The sequence below is a fragment of the Anomaloglossus baeobatrachus genome, chromosome 5 (genome assembly GCF_048569485.1).
Source record: "Anomaloglossus baeobatrachus isolate aAnoBae1 chromosome 5, aAnoBae1.hap1, whole genome shotgun sequence".
In the NCBI taxonomy this organism is placed as follows: Eukaryota; Metazoa; Chordata; class Amphibia; order Anura; family Aromobatidae; genus Anomaloglossus; species Anomaloglossus baeobatrachus.
Genome location: NC_134357.1, coordinates 111,155,912 through 111,171,794, shown reverse-complemented (window position 1 = coordinate 111,171,794; position 15,883 = coordinate 111,155,912). Strand labels below are relative to the sequence as shown.

Here is a 15,883-nt window from a genome sequence, read left to right as displayed (position 1 = left end):
CTATCTATCTGTCTGTCTATCTATCTCTCTATCTATTCTTCTGTCTATCCACTATCAGAATTAAATGTGTATTTTTTTATTTTTTTTTTCAATGTGCTTTATTGCATTGAATGCAATAAAGCACATCCCAACCCGCACGCGGCAAAACCGCGGCAATACCGCGAATAATACCGCGGTAAAACCGCAGCAAACCGCGGCAAACCGCATGCGGTTTCCCGCGGTTTTTTACCGCGGGTGCGGTAATCTTTGAGGGCATGCGGAATTTTCTCAAGAAAATTCCATTTCCCAGTGCGCACAGAGCCTTAAGGAAGCTTCTGGAGAGAAAAACCTCACAAATATGATAAATAAGATGACTATTCATCATTGAGGACTTAAATGTATTAAACGACTGGATTTACATTGAGAGACATACCAGAGACACAAAATGACCACTAATGGCAGAAAATATCTAAATGGAAAGAATTCAAAGGCCCTAGCTTTAGAAAAATCTGACAGTACCCCACAGAAGGAAAAATAGAGAAATAGGTTGCCTCTATCAACTCCACCACCGGCTACACTAACTAGATATAGCTCACCCTGCCTAGCTGCGGCGGTTGGCACCCTACATTGTGGTGGTTGGCGCCCCCGCTCATACGGTGGCTTTCCGTCCTAGCTGTTCTAATTCTTCACCTACAAAAAGGGTGCAAAGGACAGGGATTTATTCAGACCAAGGGGGTGAACCGTCTTAAGCCGAAAAATCCATCTACATTCTTTCTGGAGGATCTTCTTGTCCCAGTCACCTCCTCGTTTAAGCGGTGGGACAACATCAATACCCTGGAACGTTACATGACCAGTGCCTCCCCCATGAATTGAATTCACATGCTTCGCCAATGGGGTGTCATTTCTTAGTCTGATATCCCTTAAATGCTCTCCTATTCTCCTCCTGAATTCTCTCCTAGTCTTGTCTATATATTCCAGCCCACAATAGCATGTAGCTTTGTAAATAACACCTCTTGTCCGGCAATTGACAAAACACCAGATGTCATATTCTCTCCCTGTATTGTTACCCCAGAACTTCTTCCCCACCTTCAGCACACTGCAAGCCAGACACCCACTACAGCGAAAGCATCCTTTCAAATTGCTCTTAAGCCAATCACATCCTGTTCTTTTTCTTCTGCAGTGATCTTGCCTTCCTATAAGTGATCTGGGGTTCAACAGGGACAAACTTGCCAATATCTAGATCCATTTTGAGAATAGGCTAATGTCTCTCCAGTATCTCTCTCATGGCCTTTGAGCCATTATTAAATGTTGTAATGCAGCGGACCGGTTCAGCCGTACCTCCCTCTCTTGGTGGGGGGCAGAGTAGAGCCGGCCTTCCTATGTCATGGATCTCCTCCCGTGCCTTTTTGATGACCCTATTCGGGTACCCTCTTTCACGAAACCTGTTCTCAAGGTCATCAAACTGTAGCAAACACTTCTCTTCATTCGAACAGTTTCTCTTAATTCTGGAAAATTGGCCCTTGGGAATGCCCTTTTTAAGAGCAATTGGATGACCGCTCTCCCATCTTAATAATGAGTTCGTTGCCATCTCCTTGCGGTGGGTACTGGTGACAATGTTCCCCTCACTAGATTTCTCAATGAGGACATCCAGAAAAGGCAATTTGGAATTATTCACTTCAAATGTAAAGAACAAACCAAGATCATTCTTGTTCAATTCCCCTACCATTTGAGATAGTTCTGACCCTGAGCCCTTCCACAGGATAAAGATGTCATCCAAGGTATTGATGTTGTCCCACCGCTTAAACGAGGAGGTGACTGGGACAAGAAGATCCTCCAGAAAGAATGTAGATGGATTTTTCGGCTTAAGACGGTTCACCCCCTTGGTCTGAATGAATCCCTGTGCTTTGCACCCTTTTTGTAGGTGAAGGATTAGAACAGCTAGGACGGAAAGCCGCCATATGAGCAGGGGCGCCAACCACCGCAATGTAGGGTGCCAACCGCCGCAGCTAGGCAGGGTGAGCTATATCTAGTTAGTGTAGCCGGTGGTGGAGTTGATAGGTTGCCTCTATTTCTCTATTTTTCCTTCTATGGGGTACTGTCAGATTTTTCTAAAGCTAGGGCCTTTGAATTCTTTCCATTTAGATATTTTCTGCCATTAGTGGTCATTTTGTGTCTCTGGTATGTCTCTCAATGTAAATCCAGTCCTTAAATACATTTAAGTCCTCAATGATGAATAGTCATCTTATTTATCATATTTGTGAGGTTTTTCTCTCCAGAAGCTTCCTTAAAAGGTTCATTTTATATTTGAGCAATTCCTGGGTCACTGTAGGCCCGTACATATTGTCTGGTAAATTACTTGTCCCGCTACCTCTCCGCTCTATTTTGATAGAAGCGGTTAATATACACAGAAAGAATTGCCCCTTTAAGGTCTCAGCACATGCGCGATAAGGTTATTTGCAGAGCACTGTTTCTTTTCTGTGGAGGGGCGGGCTTTGTGGACGCTAATGCGTCCTGGTCATGCGCCTCAGTTTGGAGACGTCATGATTGCGCCGGGAGGTTCTGAAGTCGCATCCTAAGGGACTTGCGTTCCATGTATGCGTTTCACCGCGCTAGGCGGAAGCGGGGAGCGCAATTACGGATGTGACATCAGACGTCGGCGGGAGAGCGACGATTATTTAAACATGGTGACTGCTGACAGCGGTGTACAGCTGAGAGGATTCGTGCTGTCACCGTTTGGTAAGTCTGCTTCTCCTGGTTTCTTTGCTAAGGGAAAGTCATATAGGGGATTTATGCATATGGAACCTCTGCTCTATTGTCCAGTTTTTTTCTTTCTAGTTAACCCATGAGAGGTTTCATACTAGAAACCTATATCTCTTCAAGCTCCCCTGATGAATAAAGATTAGGAAACGCGTCGGGAGGAGGAGAATCTGGGATGGGACAGCTAGTCTACTCCTAAGGGATCCTAGGCCCAGTTTAAGAGGGGCCGTGGAGACGCCTATAATGAGGACAAGCTGCCCTTGTGGAAAAAGGCCACACCAAAGCGGGTGAGACTGTTCCTTTTCCACATTTTTAGACATTGCTATGTTTGAGATCCCTATGTATGGTTATCTCAGAGCACTGTCAAGTCTCATCTGAACCTTGAGTACATGTTTTGGTCTGATACCTGGACATCAGGTTAGGTGTCTGGATGTCCGTTTGTTAATGTGCACTAGTCCCCTTTAACAAGTAGGGGGTATTGTTGCATTGTTATGCAGGCAATGTTATAAGTGGAACCAACTGTTTATAACCCCTGGGCATTGCCATTTTGTGCAGAACCAATGTGTACCTATGTGGTCGGATGTGACACCTGATTGTACCATTTACAACATCTTGACATGTCATGTGGCAGGGTGCACTAATCCCTTTATGTGGTTGAAGGGTGTTGAGCACTTCAGTCTCTGCAGCAGACATTGCTTTTATAATATAGAGGTAAGGTACTCCTTCCCTTTTTAGAGAAACTATTAAAGGTTATATTTTAGGTATTTTTGCTGATTTAGTCTTTACGTGCGCACATAGCCTAAAAAGAAAAGAATCATGTGGAGGAGAAAGTTGCATGTTTCACAACTAATGTCACATAGGTAGCAAGTTACAAAGCCAAAAAAGCCCCCAAACACAAGATCGGCTGAACAAAGTGGTTTCGGAGGGTCTGGCCGTCCATCTAATGTGCATAGGAAAGTGTTGACTCTCCTCCAACAGAATGTTGGGAAGAGAAGGACTGAGCAGTCAGAAATAAAATACCCAATCCTTTAGTTTTCCCTAGAGATAAGTGTCTGGCAGCAGCGTACTCTGTTGTCCTCAATGGAAACACATTTACTCAGCTGAACAGAGAGTGCATGGCATGTAAGGAAACAAGTGCCATAGCAGTCTGTCTGCTAGCCAAGCTTTGCCCCTTGATCCGCTCACAGACTGCAGATATCTAGGAATCGTCAGCTGTCACTTCCTTAAAGGGGTACTCCGAGGAGATTTAAAAAAAAAAAAAAAAAATAAATAAATAAAAAAAAAAAAATTGTACAATCCCTGCCCTCAAACACTATGAAAATGAGAAAGCCGCGGAGACACCATCACATGTTTCTCAACGCTGGCAGGAAACTAGCCAGGTCTTTCACCGGGAAGGAACAACCACGGGAAGGGCAGTCTCCAGTCAAGGAAACCACCTATACCAAAACATGGTATCCATCCACAGACAGCCGTTTCGGGGTATTTGCCCCTCATCAGTGTGGAGTAGGAATCTGCCCCCACTAGCCAGATTCCCACTCCACACTGATGAGGGGCAAATACCCCGAAACGGCTGTCTGTGGATGGATACCATGTTTTGGTATAGGTGGTTTCCTTGACTGGAGACTGCCCTTCCCGTGGTTGTTCCTTCCCGGTGAAAGACCTGGCTAGTTTCCTGCCAGCGTTGAGAAACATGTGATGGTGTCTCCGCGGCTTTCTCATTTGCATACTTCCCAGGGGGCTTTGCTCTAGAATCACTGCGTTGAGAAACACGTGATGGTGTCTCCGCAGTGGATATGTTGATCTCCCTAAGGTCAACAATGCTTGCTCAAACACTATGAAGCTGAACTGGCCACTGCAGTTCTAGTACCTTTAGATCACTTGTAAATCAATAAAATAGTAGCTGCTCCTCGCCCCTCCCGTATGGGATGTTACAGCACAGACCAGTGTAAAGCTCCGTGCTGCAGCACAGAACAGGGGGCAGGGCCACTGGCTCTATGCTCCTCCTACCTGCCATGCCCCATGTTCTAAGACTGGATAGAAGCAAGTATCACAGGGGCCGGCAGGTAGGAGGAGCATGGAGCCAGGGCCACGCCCCCTGTTCTAAGATTAGATAGAAGCAAGTATCAGGGGCCGGCAGGTAGGAGGAGCATGGAGCCAGGGCCACGCCCCCTGTTCTAAGATTAGATAGGAGCAAGTATCAGGGACCGGCAGGTAGGAGGAGCATGGAGCCGGGGCCACGCCCCATTCTCTGCTGCAGCACAGCGCTCCCCACTGGTTGTGACGTAGCGTCCCATACAGGAGGGGTGAGGGGCAGCTACCATTTTATTGATTTACAAGATTCTACAACTGCAGTGACAGCTCCGCTTCATAGTGTATGACGGCAGGGACAGTAGAATTTTTTTTTTTGTTTTATCTCCTCCGAGTATGACTTTAAAATTATCACATGACCACATATACATGAGACTGTAGGACAAATCCATCCATATCGACACGTTCTGCAGACGTTCGGTTAATGTGTATGAGGGGGCTGTAAAGGAATTCCGTCACCAGATTTTTGTTTCCTCTCAGAGCAAACAAAATAGGAAAAAAAGAGACCATGATTCCAGTGAAGCATCACTTAATTTAATTGGGACCAGGCAGAGATCTGCTGCTGATGGAACACTCCATGCTTGGAACACTCCATGCTTGGAACACAGGATAAGTGACATCCCTGAAAACAGTGTCTTAACCCCTACTGCATACTGTCCTCATTACATAGCAAAAACCTACTGACAGATTCTCCCTCAAAAACCAAACATGGGCAAAAAACAAAACGTGACAAGGGAACTGTAACAGCCCGTTGTGACTTAATGCCAGGAGGAATAGCAGAGGAATGGCGGGGCTATAAGAGATGCTCCAGCAGTGTATTCATGTCAGCAGAGTGGCCGGGTATAGTGTGACTTGATCAGAGATGGTCCATGTGTTGTGGATGACATAATTAACATCCGGGCGGTCTGCTGCCTTCTGCAATGTCCTTGGACGCGGTTTCTTCTTTTTGTATAAATCACGGCTCCATTCCTCTCCGTGCTCCTGGCAACACAAATATGATGTCCCCACTTATCAGAATGATGCCATTACAGAGGCAGCCAAAGGGTCACAAGGTGGCGCGGCCCCTCCCCATGACATATTCAGGCTGGGATGAGGTCACTGCGGCGGTATCACAGGAGGATTCACACTCGCTGCTTGCCAGGATCACGTCTATGAGTCAGGCCCCAGCTGCAGCTCCACTTTATAGGAATTAGCCAGGAAAATCCCTGGTATGTAGGAGAAAGTGCTCCTCCAAAAGTGAGGAAGAAAAGGCTACAATGGTGACCATTTCACAGATAGAGGACAACTAGGGAAGTGTATGGGACACATGCTCTTCTGTGTATCAGGGCCTCCAGACACTTCCCAAAAATATAATGATGGGGAAAGGAGGATTGAGCATGTTGCATTTCAGCATGCCTGATCCCATGCTCTTACAGGAGATAAGTGATGAGCGCATTTACATGCTAGGGTGAACGGTGCGTATGTATGGCTGACCGGGCGGCGGTGTATGGGCATCTTTAGCTCTGTTGCAATGTTGTGGAGATTGGTATAAAGGTTTGTGCATGTATTATCAGCCTGGAGGGCGAGGAGAGGCTTTGTCAGACATCTTTGACAACACCAAACATTGCATTGCCTTTGGAGTGAGGATAGCACATTTCCATGGCCCCAGCACAGACGGTCTGATGGTCTGCAGAGGTCACTGTGCAGCTGCTGAAAACTCGCTGAAGTATTAAAGGGGATGATCAGTGAAAACTTTTCAGCTATGCACAGGGTATCAGGATAGATGAGAACAGTGATCTGCGGGCGGTCCATCTGCTGGAACCTCTCTGTAGAATGGGGACGTTTTATCCTCGATGGGAATAAATGGAGCAGAAAAAGCTCCCCGTTCTGCTTCTCGTGCAAGCCTGATTTTTACAGGAATAGCCTTATTATAGAAGACCCCTTTCATTGGCTGCAAAAATGTAGAGCTTTCTGGTAAGAGACGGAAATGATTGACATCAGGAGGCAGGTGGTCAGCCGCAGCACATACTTCCTCCAGAAACGCTGACTGGCCGCAGGGCTCGGTATGTCACTCGAGCCCCAGGAGAACCTGTGCCAAATCCGCTGGAACGTCAATGGCAGCGGAGAGGAGTATAGAAGAAGTGTGATCTTACTGGGAGGAAACCGAGGGATCCAGAAGGGGTGGCTGGGTAGTGGACAACCCCCTTTAAGGCCTAATTCAGACTATTTTTCATGTACATGTCCTATCAGTGTTTTGCACGTATATAACATACCTAGTATAGTCTGTAGCGATGGTCACATACCGGTGTTACTTTGCAGACCGTGTGAGTCATGTCACAGATCAAAATCACCTATAAAAGTCTATGGGTCCGCATCAAACTCACGAACAGCGCACACATGGCTTCAGTGCACAAGTGCTGTGTGATTAGCATTGCAATAAATAAAGAAAGCTTTTCCTACCCACACGTGAATATCACTGATGAAACCCTGAAACCAAGAACAAACACTAATGAAGCTTGGATCCAATATATCTGAGAAAGATGTGGATGAGACCTAAGGGACATGAACCACGCACAACACTTCTGATTACACATTCAGTATACTGTACTCTGCCATCCACCAGTCCTATAGACAATGAATGCAGGTGACACCACTGCTCTATCCGTGGGGGGGGGGGGGGGGGGGGGTGAACACAGCACGCAGGCCTTGGGGTCATACAGTCACACATCTGGTGGACAGGCGATTCACTTTGTTCAGGACTCGTTCCCTCACCCATAAATCCTGGGACTGTAAACGTCTAGCCCTAATTTCCTGATAAGTAGGGATGAGCGAGCACTACCATGCCTGGGAGCTCGGTACTTGTAAGGAGCAGTCGGACGCTCGGATGGGCGAGACTCAAGCACCTGAGTATAATGGAAGTCAATGGGGACTCAAGCATTTTTCCAGGAAATCTTAAGGAAAGATGCTCAAGTCCCCCATGGTCCTCCGTTATACTCGGGTACTCGAGTCGTGCCCATCCGAGCATCCCACTGCTCTTAAGACCCGGGCATGGCAGTGCTCGCTCATCACTACGGATATCAGATTAGCTATAGCCAGGCATTCCTGTGTTATTTTCCAGCTTTTCTTCACTGATCTTCACACTTACTTGGATGGGACGGCTCATACCCGCTGTACACTTGTTACAGTTATTCATCTTTTTGTCAGGAGAACAATTTGCACAATATAAATGTGCTGTAAATATATCCTATGACGCACAGACCCAGCGCCATTACATCCCACTCTCAGGAATCCTCCACAGCACCGCATACATCATCACCTTGCATTTAAAGGGAATCTGTCACCAGGTGTTTGCCACCTAATCTGAGAGCAGCATAACATAGGGGCAGAGATCCTGATTCCAGCGATGTGTCACTTACTGGACTGCTAAGTGTAGTTTTGACTGTTTAATGAGCAGTAGATTATCATTACAAGACTTATTGGTGTGCTGCAGGTAGTCCAGCATATTCATCAGCTCTGTATAACTGCTAGGTCTGCAGCAGAGAAAGCATTGATTTTGTCAAAATGGCCACAAACAGCTCAGTAAGTGACACATCACTGGAATCAGGGTCTCTGCCTCTACATTATGCTGCTCTCAGATGGGGAGCAAAAACCTGGTGACAAAGTCCCTTTAAAGAAGGCATGGCCATTCTCCTGTGTAAGAAAATGCTGGTGATAGCAATGAGTCTACTACAGGTTCTTGCCATTCCTGTTACTACTTTGAAAAAAAATATGAATACATTTTGGCTCTCAGGCCCAGACCTGTTCAGTACCGTATTTTTCGGACCATAAGACGCACTTTTTTCCCCCCAAATGTTGGGGGAAAGTGGGGGGTGCGTCTTATGGTCTGACTATAAGGTTGCGGGTGCGGGGAATGAGGGTGCCGCGGTGGAGCGGGTCATCGGCGGCACCAGCAGGCTGTAGCAGCCTGCAGCAGCCTGCCGTGACCACGTGGGCCCGCTCATTACATATGCACGCCCATCCTCCCGCCCATCATCTCTCAGCGAAACCGGCGCTGACAGGTGGGCGGGGTGATGGGCGGGAAGGGGGGGTGTGCATAATTAACAGCCGGCCGTGATCACCCCTGGCAACTACAGCCTGGAGTGATCATGTGCGGCTGTATTCACTGCCCCCCGTGCATCATTATCAGCGCGGGGTGCAGTGAATCAGTGTACTCACCCGTCACCGTGTGTGGAGCCGCCCCCCTGCAGCATCGCGTCTTCCTGTCTGTGCCGGCGGTCAGCTGATCTGGACACTAGCTGGTGGACTAGCGGCGCGCACAGCGATGACGTTATTGCGGTGCGCGCCGCTAGTGTCCAGATCAGCTGACCGCCGGCACAGACAGGAAGACGCGATGCTGCAGACAACGGTGACGGCTCCACACACGGTGACTGCTCCACACACGGTGACGGCTCCACACAGCGGCGCTGCAGCTGAGACAGAGATCGGTGCTTCAGGGAGTGAGGAAGGGTAAGTATAAACGTTTATATTTTTTTTTCCTGTGCCACAGGATACACGCCATTTACCAGGATGGGGCTATATCATGAGCAGGATGGATGGGGGCATATCATGAGCAGGATGGATGGGGGTATTTCATGAGCAGGATGGATGGGGGTATTTTATGAGCAGGATGGATGGGGGTATTTTATGAGCAGGATGGATGGGGGTATTTCATGAGCAGGATGGATGGGAGTATTTCATGAGCAGGATGGATGGGGGTATTTCATGAGCAGGATGGATGGGGGTATTTCATGAGCAGGATGGATGGGGGCATTTCATGAGCAGGATGGATGGGGGTATTTCATGAGCAGGATGGATGGGGGTATTTCATGAGCAGGATGGATGGGGGTATTTCATGAGCAGGATGGATGGGAGTATTTCATGAGCAGGATGGATGGGGGTATTTCATGAGCAGGATGGATGGGGGTATTTCATGAGCAGGATGGATGGGGGCATTTCATGAGCAGGATGGATGGGGGTATTTCATGAGCAGGATGGATGGGAGTATTTCATGAGCAGGATGGATGGGGGTATTTCATGAGCAGGATGGATGGGGGTATTTCATGAGCAGGATGGATGGGGGTATTTCATGAGCAGGATGGATGGGGGTATATCATGAGCAGGATGGATGGAAGGTATATTATTAGCAGGATGGATGGGGGGTATATTATTAGCAGGATGGGGGGGTATATTAGCAGGATCATATACAAGGCAGGAGGATCCTTATCAGAATGGGGTACCTTAGTAGAGAATTTGGGGACATTACCCACATAACAGTGTCAGCAGCAGATCCTCGCCCCATAACAGTGTGTCATGACCATATTTTTTGGTTAAAATTTTATTTTCCTATTTTCCTCCTCTAAAACCAGGGTGCGTCTTATGTTCAGGTGCGTCTTATAGTCCGAAAAATACGGAAATAAGTCATCTGAACCAGTGATGTGACTTGCTGTGATGTTAGTATTTTAGAGAAGGGATTAGGCTGTAAAAAAACAAAAAACCCAAACTGTTATACTGAAACCTAAGGGGGAAACTGTGCAACTTGCAACCCAAAATCTAACAGGGATGGCATTTCTGCTCCCCTTATGTCTTACTGTGCTGTGGGGCGAAATGCAACCCCACTGATGACGATGATAAGCTGCAATGCAACTTCATGTCAAGCTTCACCCCATAGACATCAGCGCGGGGCGGCCCCCGTAGGAGCGCAGGGCGGCCCCCGTAGGAGCGCGGGGCGGTCCCCGTAGCAGTGCGGGGCGGCCCCGTAGCAGTGCGGGGCGGCCCCGTAGCAGTGCGGGGTGGCCCCGTACTGCGGCCAATGTGCGGCAGCAGGCCTCAGATCATGGATCAGTCACAGCATTACGGCTTTCATTGTCAAAGGAAACTGAATGGTTCATTTATTCATGAACGTACAAGTGGAATAACTGAGGACAGCACAATACAGAGTTCAAAGAAAAGGTGCTAAAACATAGGAAATGTGAGTAATTATTAACACAGTCGAGTCAGAAGAGCTGATAAATCTTTAAAAAAAAAATCCCTGGAAACACGTATGCAATTTCCCTAGGCTAGTCATGATTTCAATCCACACTACCATTGTGCAGTGACAGGAAGTGTTGTCATAGGAATAAAGAATACTCCAAGGCCTTGATTAACCAGTTTTGCATAGAACTCTTGTAAAAATAAAATGTCTGAAATAGTGCAATGTTTATGCAAAGCTCAAAGTTGCACAAAAAAGTCACTTTTTGGAGAGTGAAGTGATCAGAGCAAGGAAGGAGAGAGCGGGTATGTACGGTACGCTGGTTAGGACGCACAGCGGCTGCAATAAACACGCACAAGACCTCACGGTCACACATGCATGGAGCAAACAGTAAATAGGAAATGAAGAGATTAATTCCATACCCCGGTGTTTAATAGATTTGGCGTGGAGACTGAAGAGAGACTGCCAGAGCCGTCATCCTAATGAGAAAAACAGAAAAGAAGGCTTAGTGACAGCGAACATGGAGGAGGGGAAGAAAGCGCAATCAATGTCATCTGTGATAATAAACATCACGAGCCCAAACAACAAGTCACAAATAATCAACAAACAGATCTACCCCAAATCCTCATACAGCGCCAGCCTTGTCTCCCTGCATGTCCTGGGGGTATCCTCCTCACCTAGACCAGAGATCCCCAACCTTCATGACATTGAGAGCCACATTCAGCTCAGAGAGGGTCACAAGCCCCATCTATCTCCCACCCAGAGGCCCCATTACCGGTATATTGACAGCCAAAGCCCACCAAGGCAGTATACCATGATCCAGGGGATCCCAGCCTACCCCCATTCAGACCTGCTCTTGTATGTGGAGCTACACACAAAAGTCACCATTTGGAGACCTGCTCTTCATAGTTGTTTGTTGCTTATGCATCCAGCAGGCAGACAGCCGCGAGCCACACATCACAGGCCAGCAAGCCACATGTGGCTCCCAAGCTACAGGTTGGGGACCACTAACCAGGCCCCTGTCACATTGCGCTTTTACATACTTTCAGTGTCCCGTCGGGGCATCCGTCCGAACCGCCCCTCCCCCACCCTGCAAAATGTGCTTCAGACGCATGCGCCGACAGGGCCAATGACTATAATGGAGCAGACTCCGGAAGCGTGTGCTCTGTCTTGCTCCATTTTCAGGCATATACATTTTCTGCAGGCGGACACCCAAACGTAGTACATGGAGGACTATGTGGCCCCATTATTCTGTATGGAGAACTATGTGGGGCCCATTATTCTGTATGGAGGACTATGTGGGGCCCATTATTCTGTATGGAGAACTATGTGGGGCCCATTATTCTGTATGGTGGGCTATGTGGGGCCCATTATTCTGTATGGAGGACTATGTGGGGCCCATTATTCTGTATGGAGAACTATGTGGGGCCCATTATTCTGTATGGAGAACTATGTGGGGCCCATTATTCTGTATGGAGGGCTATGTGGGGCCCATTATTCTGTATGGAGGACTATGTGGCCCCATTATTCTGTATGGAGAACTATGTGGGGCCCATTATTCTGTATGGAGGACTATGTGGGGCCCATTATTCTGTATGGAGAACTATGTGGGGCCCATTATTCTGTATGGTGGGCTATGTGGGGCCCATTATTCTGTATGGAGGACTATGTGGGGCCCATTATTCTGTATGGAGAACTATGTGGGGCCCATTATTCTGTATGGAGGGCTATGTGGGGCCCATTATTCTGTATGGAGGACTATGTGGGCCCATTATTCTGTATGGAGAACTATGTGGGGCCCATTATTCTGTATGGAGGACTATGTGGGGCCCATTATTCTGTATGGAGAACTATGTGGGGCCCATTATTCTGTATGGAGAACTATGTGGGGCCCATTATTCTGTATGGAGAACTATGTGGGGCCCATTATTCTGTATGGAGAACTATGTGGGGCCCATTATTCTGTATGGAGGACTATGTGGGGCCCATTATTCTGTATGGAGAACTATGTGGGGCCCATTATTCTGTATGGAGAACTATGTGGGGCCCATTATTCTGTATGGGGGACTATGTGGGGCCCATTATTCTGTATAGAGGACTATGTGGGGCCCATTATTCTGTATGGAGAACTATGTGGGGCCCATTATTCTGTATGGAGGACTATGTGGGGCCCATTATTCTGTATGGAGGACTATGTGGGGCCCATTATTCTGTATGGAGAACTATGTGGGGCCCATTATTCTGTATGGAGAACTATGTGGGGCCCATTATTCTGTATGGAGAACTATGTGGGGCCCATTATTCTGTATGGAGAACTATGTGGGGCCCATTATTCTGTATGAAGGACTATGTGGGGCCCATTATTCTGTATGGAGAACTATGTGGGGCCCATTATTCTGTATGGTGGGCTATGTGGGGCCCATTATTCTGTATGGAGAACTATGTGGGGCCCATTATTCTGTATGGAGAACTATGTGGGGCCCATTATTCTGTATGGAGGACTATGTGGGGCCCATTATTCTGTATGGAGAACTATGTGGGGCCCATTATTCTGTATGGTGGGCTATGTGGGGCCCATTATTCTGTATGGAGAACTATGTGGGGCCCATTATTCTGTATGGAGGGCTATGTGGGGCCCATTATTCTGTATGGAGGACTATGTGGGCCCATTATTCTGTATGGAGAACTATGTGGGGCCCATTATTCTGTATGGAGGACTATGTGGGGCCCATTATTCTGTATGGAGAACTATGTGGGGCCCATTATTCTGTATGGAGGACTATGTGGGGCCCATTATTCTGTATGGAGGACTATGTGGGGCCCATTATTCTGTATGGAGAACTATGTGGGCCCATTATTCTGTATGGAGAACTATGTGGGGCCCATTATTCTGTATGGAGAACTATGTGGGGCCCATTATTCTGTATGGAGAACTATGTGGGGCCCATTATTCTGTATGGAGAACTATGTGGGGCCCATTATTCTGTATGGAGAACTATGTGGGGCCCATTATTCTGTATGGAGAACTATGTGGGGCCCATTATTCTGTATGGAGAACTATGTGGGGCCCATTATTCTGTATGGAGGACTATGTGGGGCCCATTATTCTGTATGGAGGACTATGTGGGGCCCATTATTCTGTATGGAGAACTATGTGGGGCCCATTATTCTGTATGGAGGACTATGTGGGGCCCATTATTCTGTATGGAGAACTATGTGGGGCCCATTATTCTGTATGGAGAACTATGTGGGGCCCATTATTCTGTATGGAGAACTATGTGGGGCCCATTATTCTGTATGGAGGACTATGTGGGGCCCATTATTCTGTATGGAGAACTATGTGGGGCCCATTATTCTGTATGGAGGACTATGTGGGGCCTATTATTCTGTATGGAGGGCTATGTGGGGCCCATTATTCTGTATGGAGGACTATGTGGGGCCCATTATTCTGTATGGAGGACTATGTGGGGCCCATTATTCTGTATGGAGAACTATGTGGGGCCCATTATTCTGAATGGAGAACTATGTGGGGCCCATTATTCTGTATGGAGGACTATGTGGGGCCCATTATTCTGTATGGAGAACTATGTGGGGCCCATTATTCTGTATGGAGAACTATGTGGGGCCCATTATTCTGTATGGAGGACTATGTGGACCCATTATTCTGTATGGAGGACTATGTGGACCCATTATTCTGTATGGAGGACTATGTGGGGCCCATTATTCTGTATGGAGGACTATGTGGGGCCCATTATTCTGTATGGAGAACTATGTGGGGCCCATTATTCTGTATGGAGGACTATGTGGGGCCCATTATTCGGTATGGAGAACTATGTGGGCCCATTATTCTGTATGGAGAACTATGTGGGGCCCATTATTCTGTATGGAGAACTATGTGGGGCCCATTATTCTGTATGGAGAACTATGTGGGGCCCATTATTCTGTAAGGAGGACTATGTGGGGCCCATTATTCTGTATGGAGAACTATGTGGGGCCCATTATTCTGTATGGAGAACTATGTGGGCCCATTATTCTGTATGGAGGACTATGTGGGGCCCATTATTCTGTATGGAGGGCTATATGGGGCCCATTATTCTGTATGGAGGGCTATATGGGGCCCATTATTCTGTATGGAGAATTATGTGGGGCCCATTATTCTGTATGGAGGGCTATATGGGGCCCATTATTCTGTATGGAGAACTATGTGGGGTCCATTATTCTGTATGGAGGACTATGTGGGGCCCATTATTCTGTATGGAGAACTATGTGGGGCCCATTATTCTGTATGGTGGACTATGTGGGGCCCATTATTCTGTATGGAGAACTATGTGGGGCCCATTATTCTGTATGGAGAACTATGTGGGGCCCATTTTTCTGTATGGAGGGGTATGTGGGGTACATTATTCTGTATGGAGAACTATGTGGGGCCCATTATTCTGTATGGAGAACTATGTGGGGCCCATTATCCTGTATGGAGGGCTATATGGGGCCCATTATTCTGTATGGAGGACTATGTGGGGCCCATTATTCTGTATGGAGGGCTATGTGGGGTCCATTATTCTGTATGGAGAATTATGTGGGGCCCATTATTCTGTATGGAGAACTATGTGGGCCCACTATTCTGTATGGAGGGGTATGTGGGGTCCATTATTCTGTATGGAGGACTATGTGGGGCCCATTATTCTGTATGGAGAACTATGTGGGGCCCATTATTCTGTATGGTGGGCTATGTGGGGCCCATTATTCTGTATGGAGGACTATGTGGGGCCTATTATTCTGTATGGAGGGCTATGTGGGGCCCATTATTCTGTATGGAGGACTATGTGGGGCCCATTATTCTGTATGGAGGACTATGTGGGGCCCATTATTCTGTATGGAGGACTATGTGGGGCCCATTATTCTGTATGGAGGACTATGTGGGGTCCATTATTCTGTATGGAGGACTATGTGGGGTCCATTATTCTGTATGGAGGACTATGTGGGGCCCATTATTCTGTATGGAGGACTATGTGGGGTCCATTATTCTGTATGGAGGACTATGTGGGGCCCATTCTGTATGGAGGACTATGTGGG

The 15,883-nt window shown here is 47.5% G+C and overlaps 1 protein-coding gene across 1 annotated transcript in view; it reads right to left on the bottom strand.

Annotated features, from left to right (window-relative positions):
* Positions 1–15,883, bottom strand: part of TBC1D12 (TBC1 domain family member 12) — a 148,132-nt gene that overhangs the window by 79,208 nt on the left and 53,041 nt on the right. Inside the window, exon 3 of the mRNA XM_075348763.1 lies at positions 11,233–11,289. Within this exon, the coding sequence (XP_075204878.1) occupies positions 11,233–11,289 (57 nt within the window). The remainder of the gene's footprint in view (positions 1–11,232; positions 11,290–15,883) is intronic.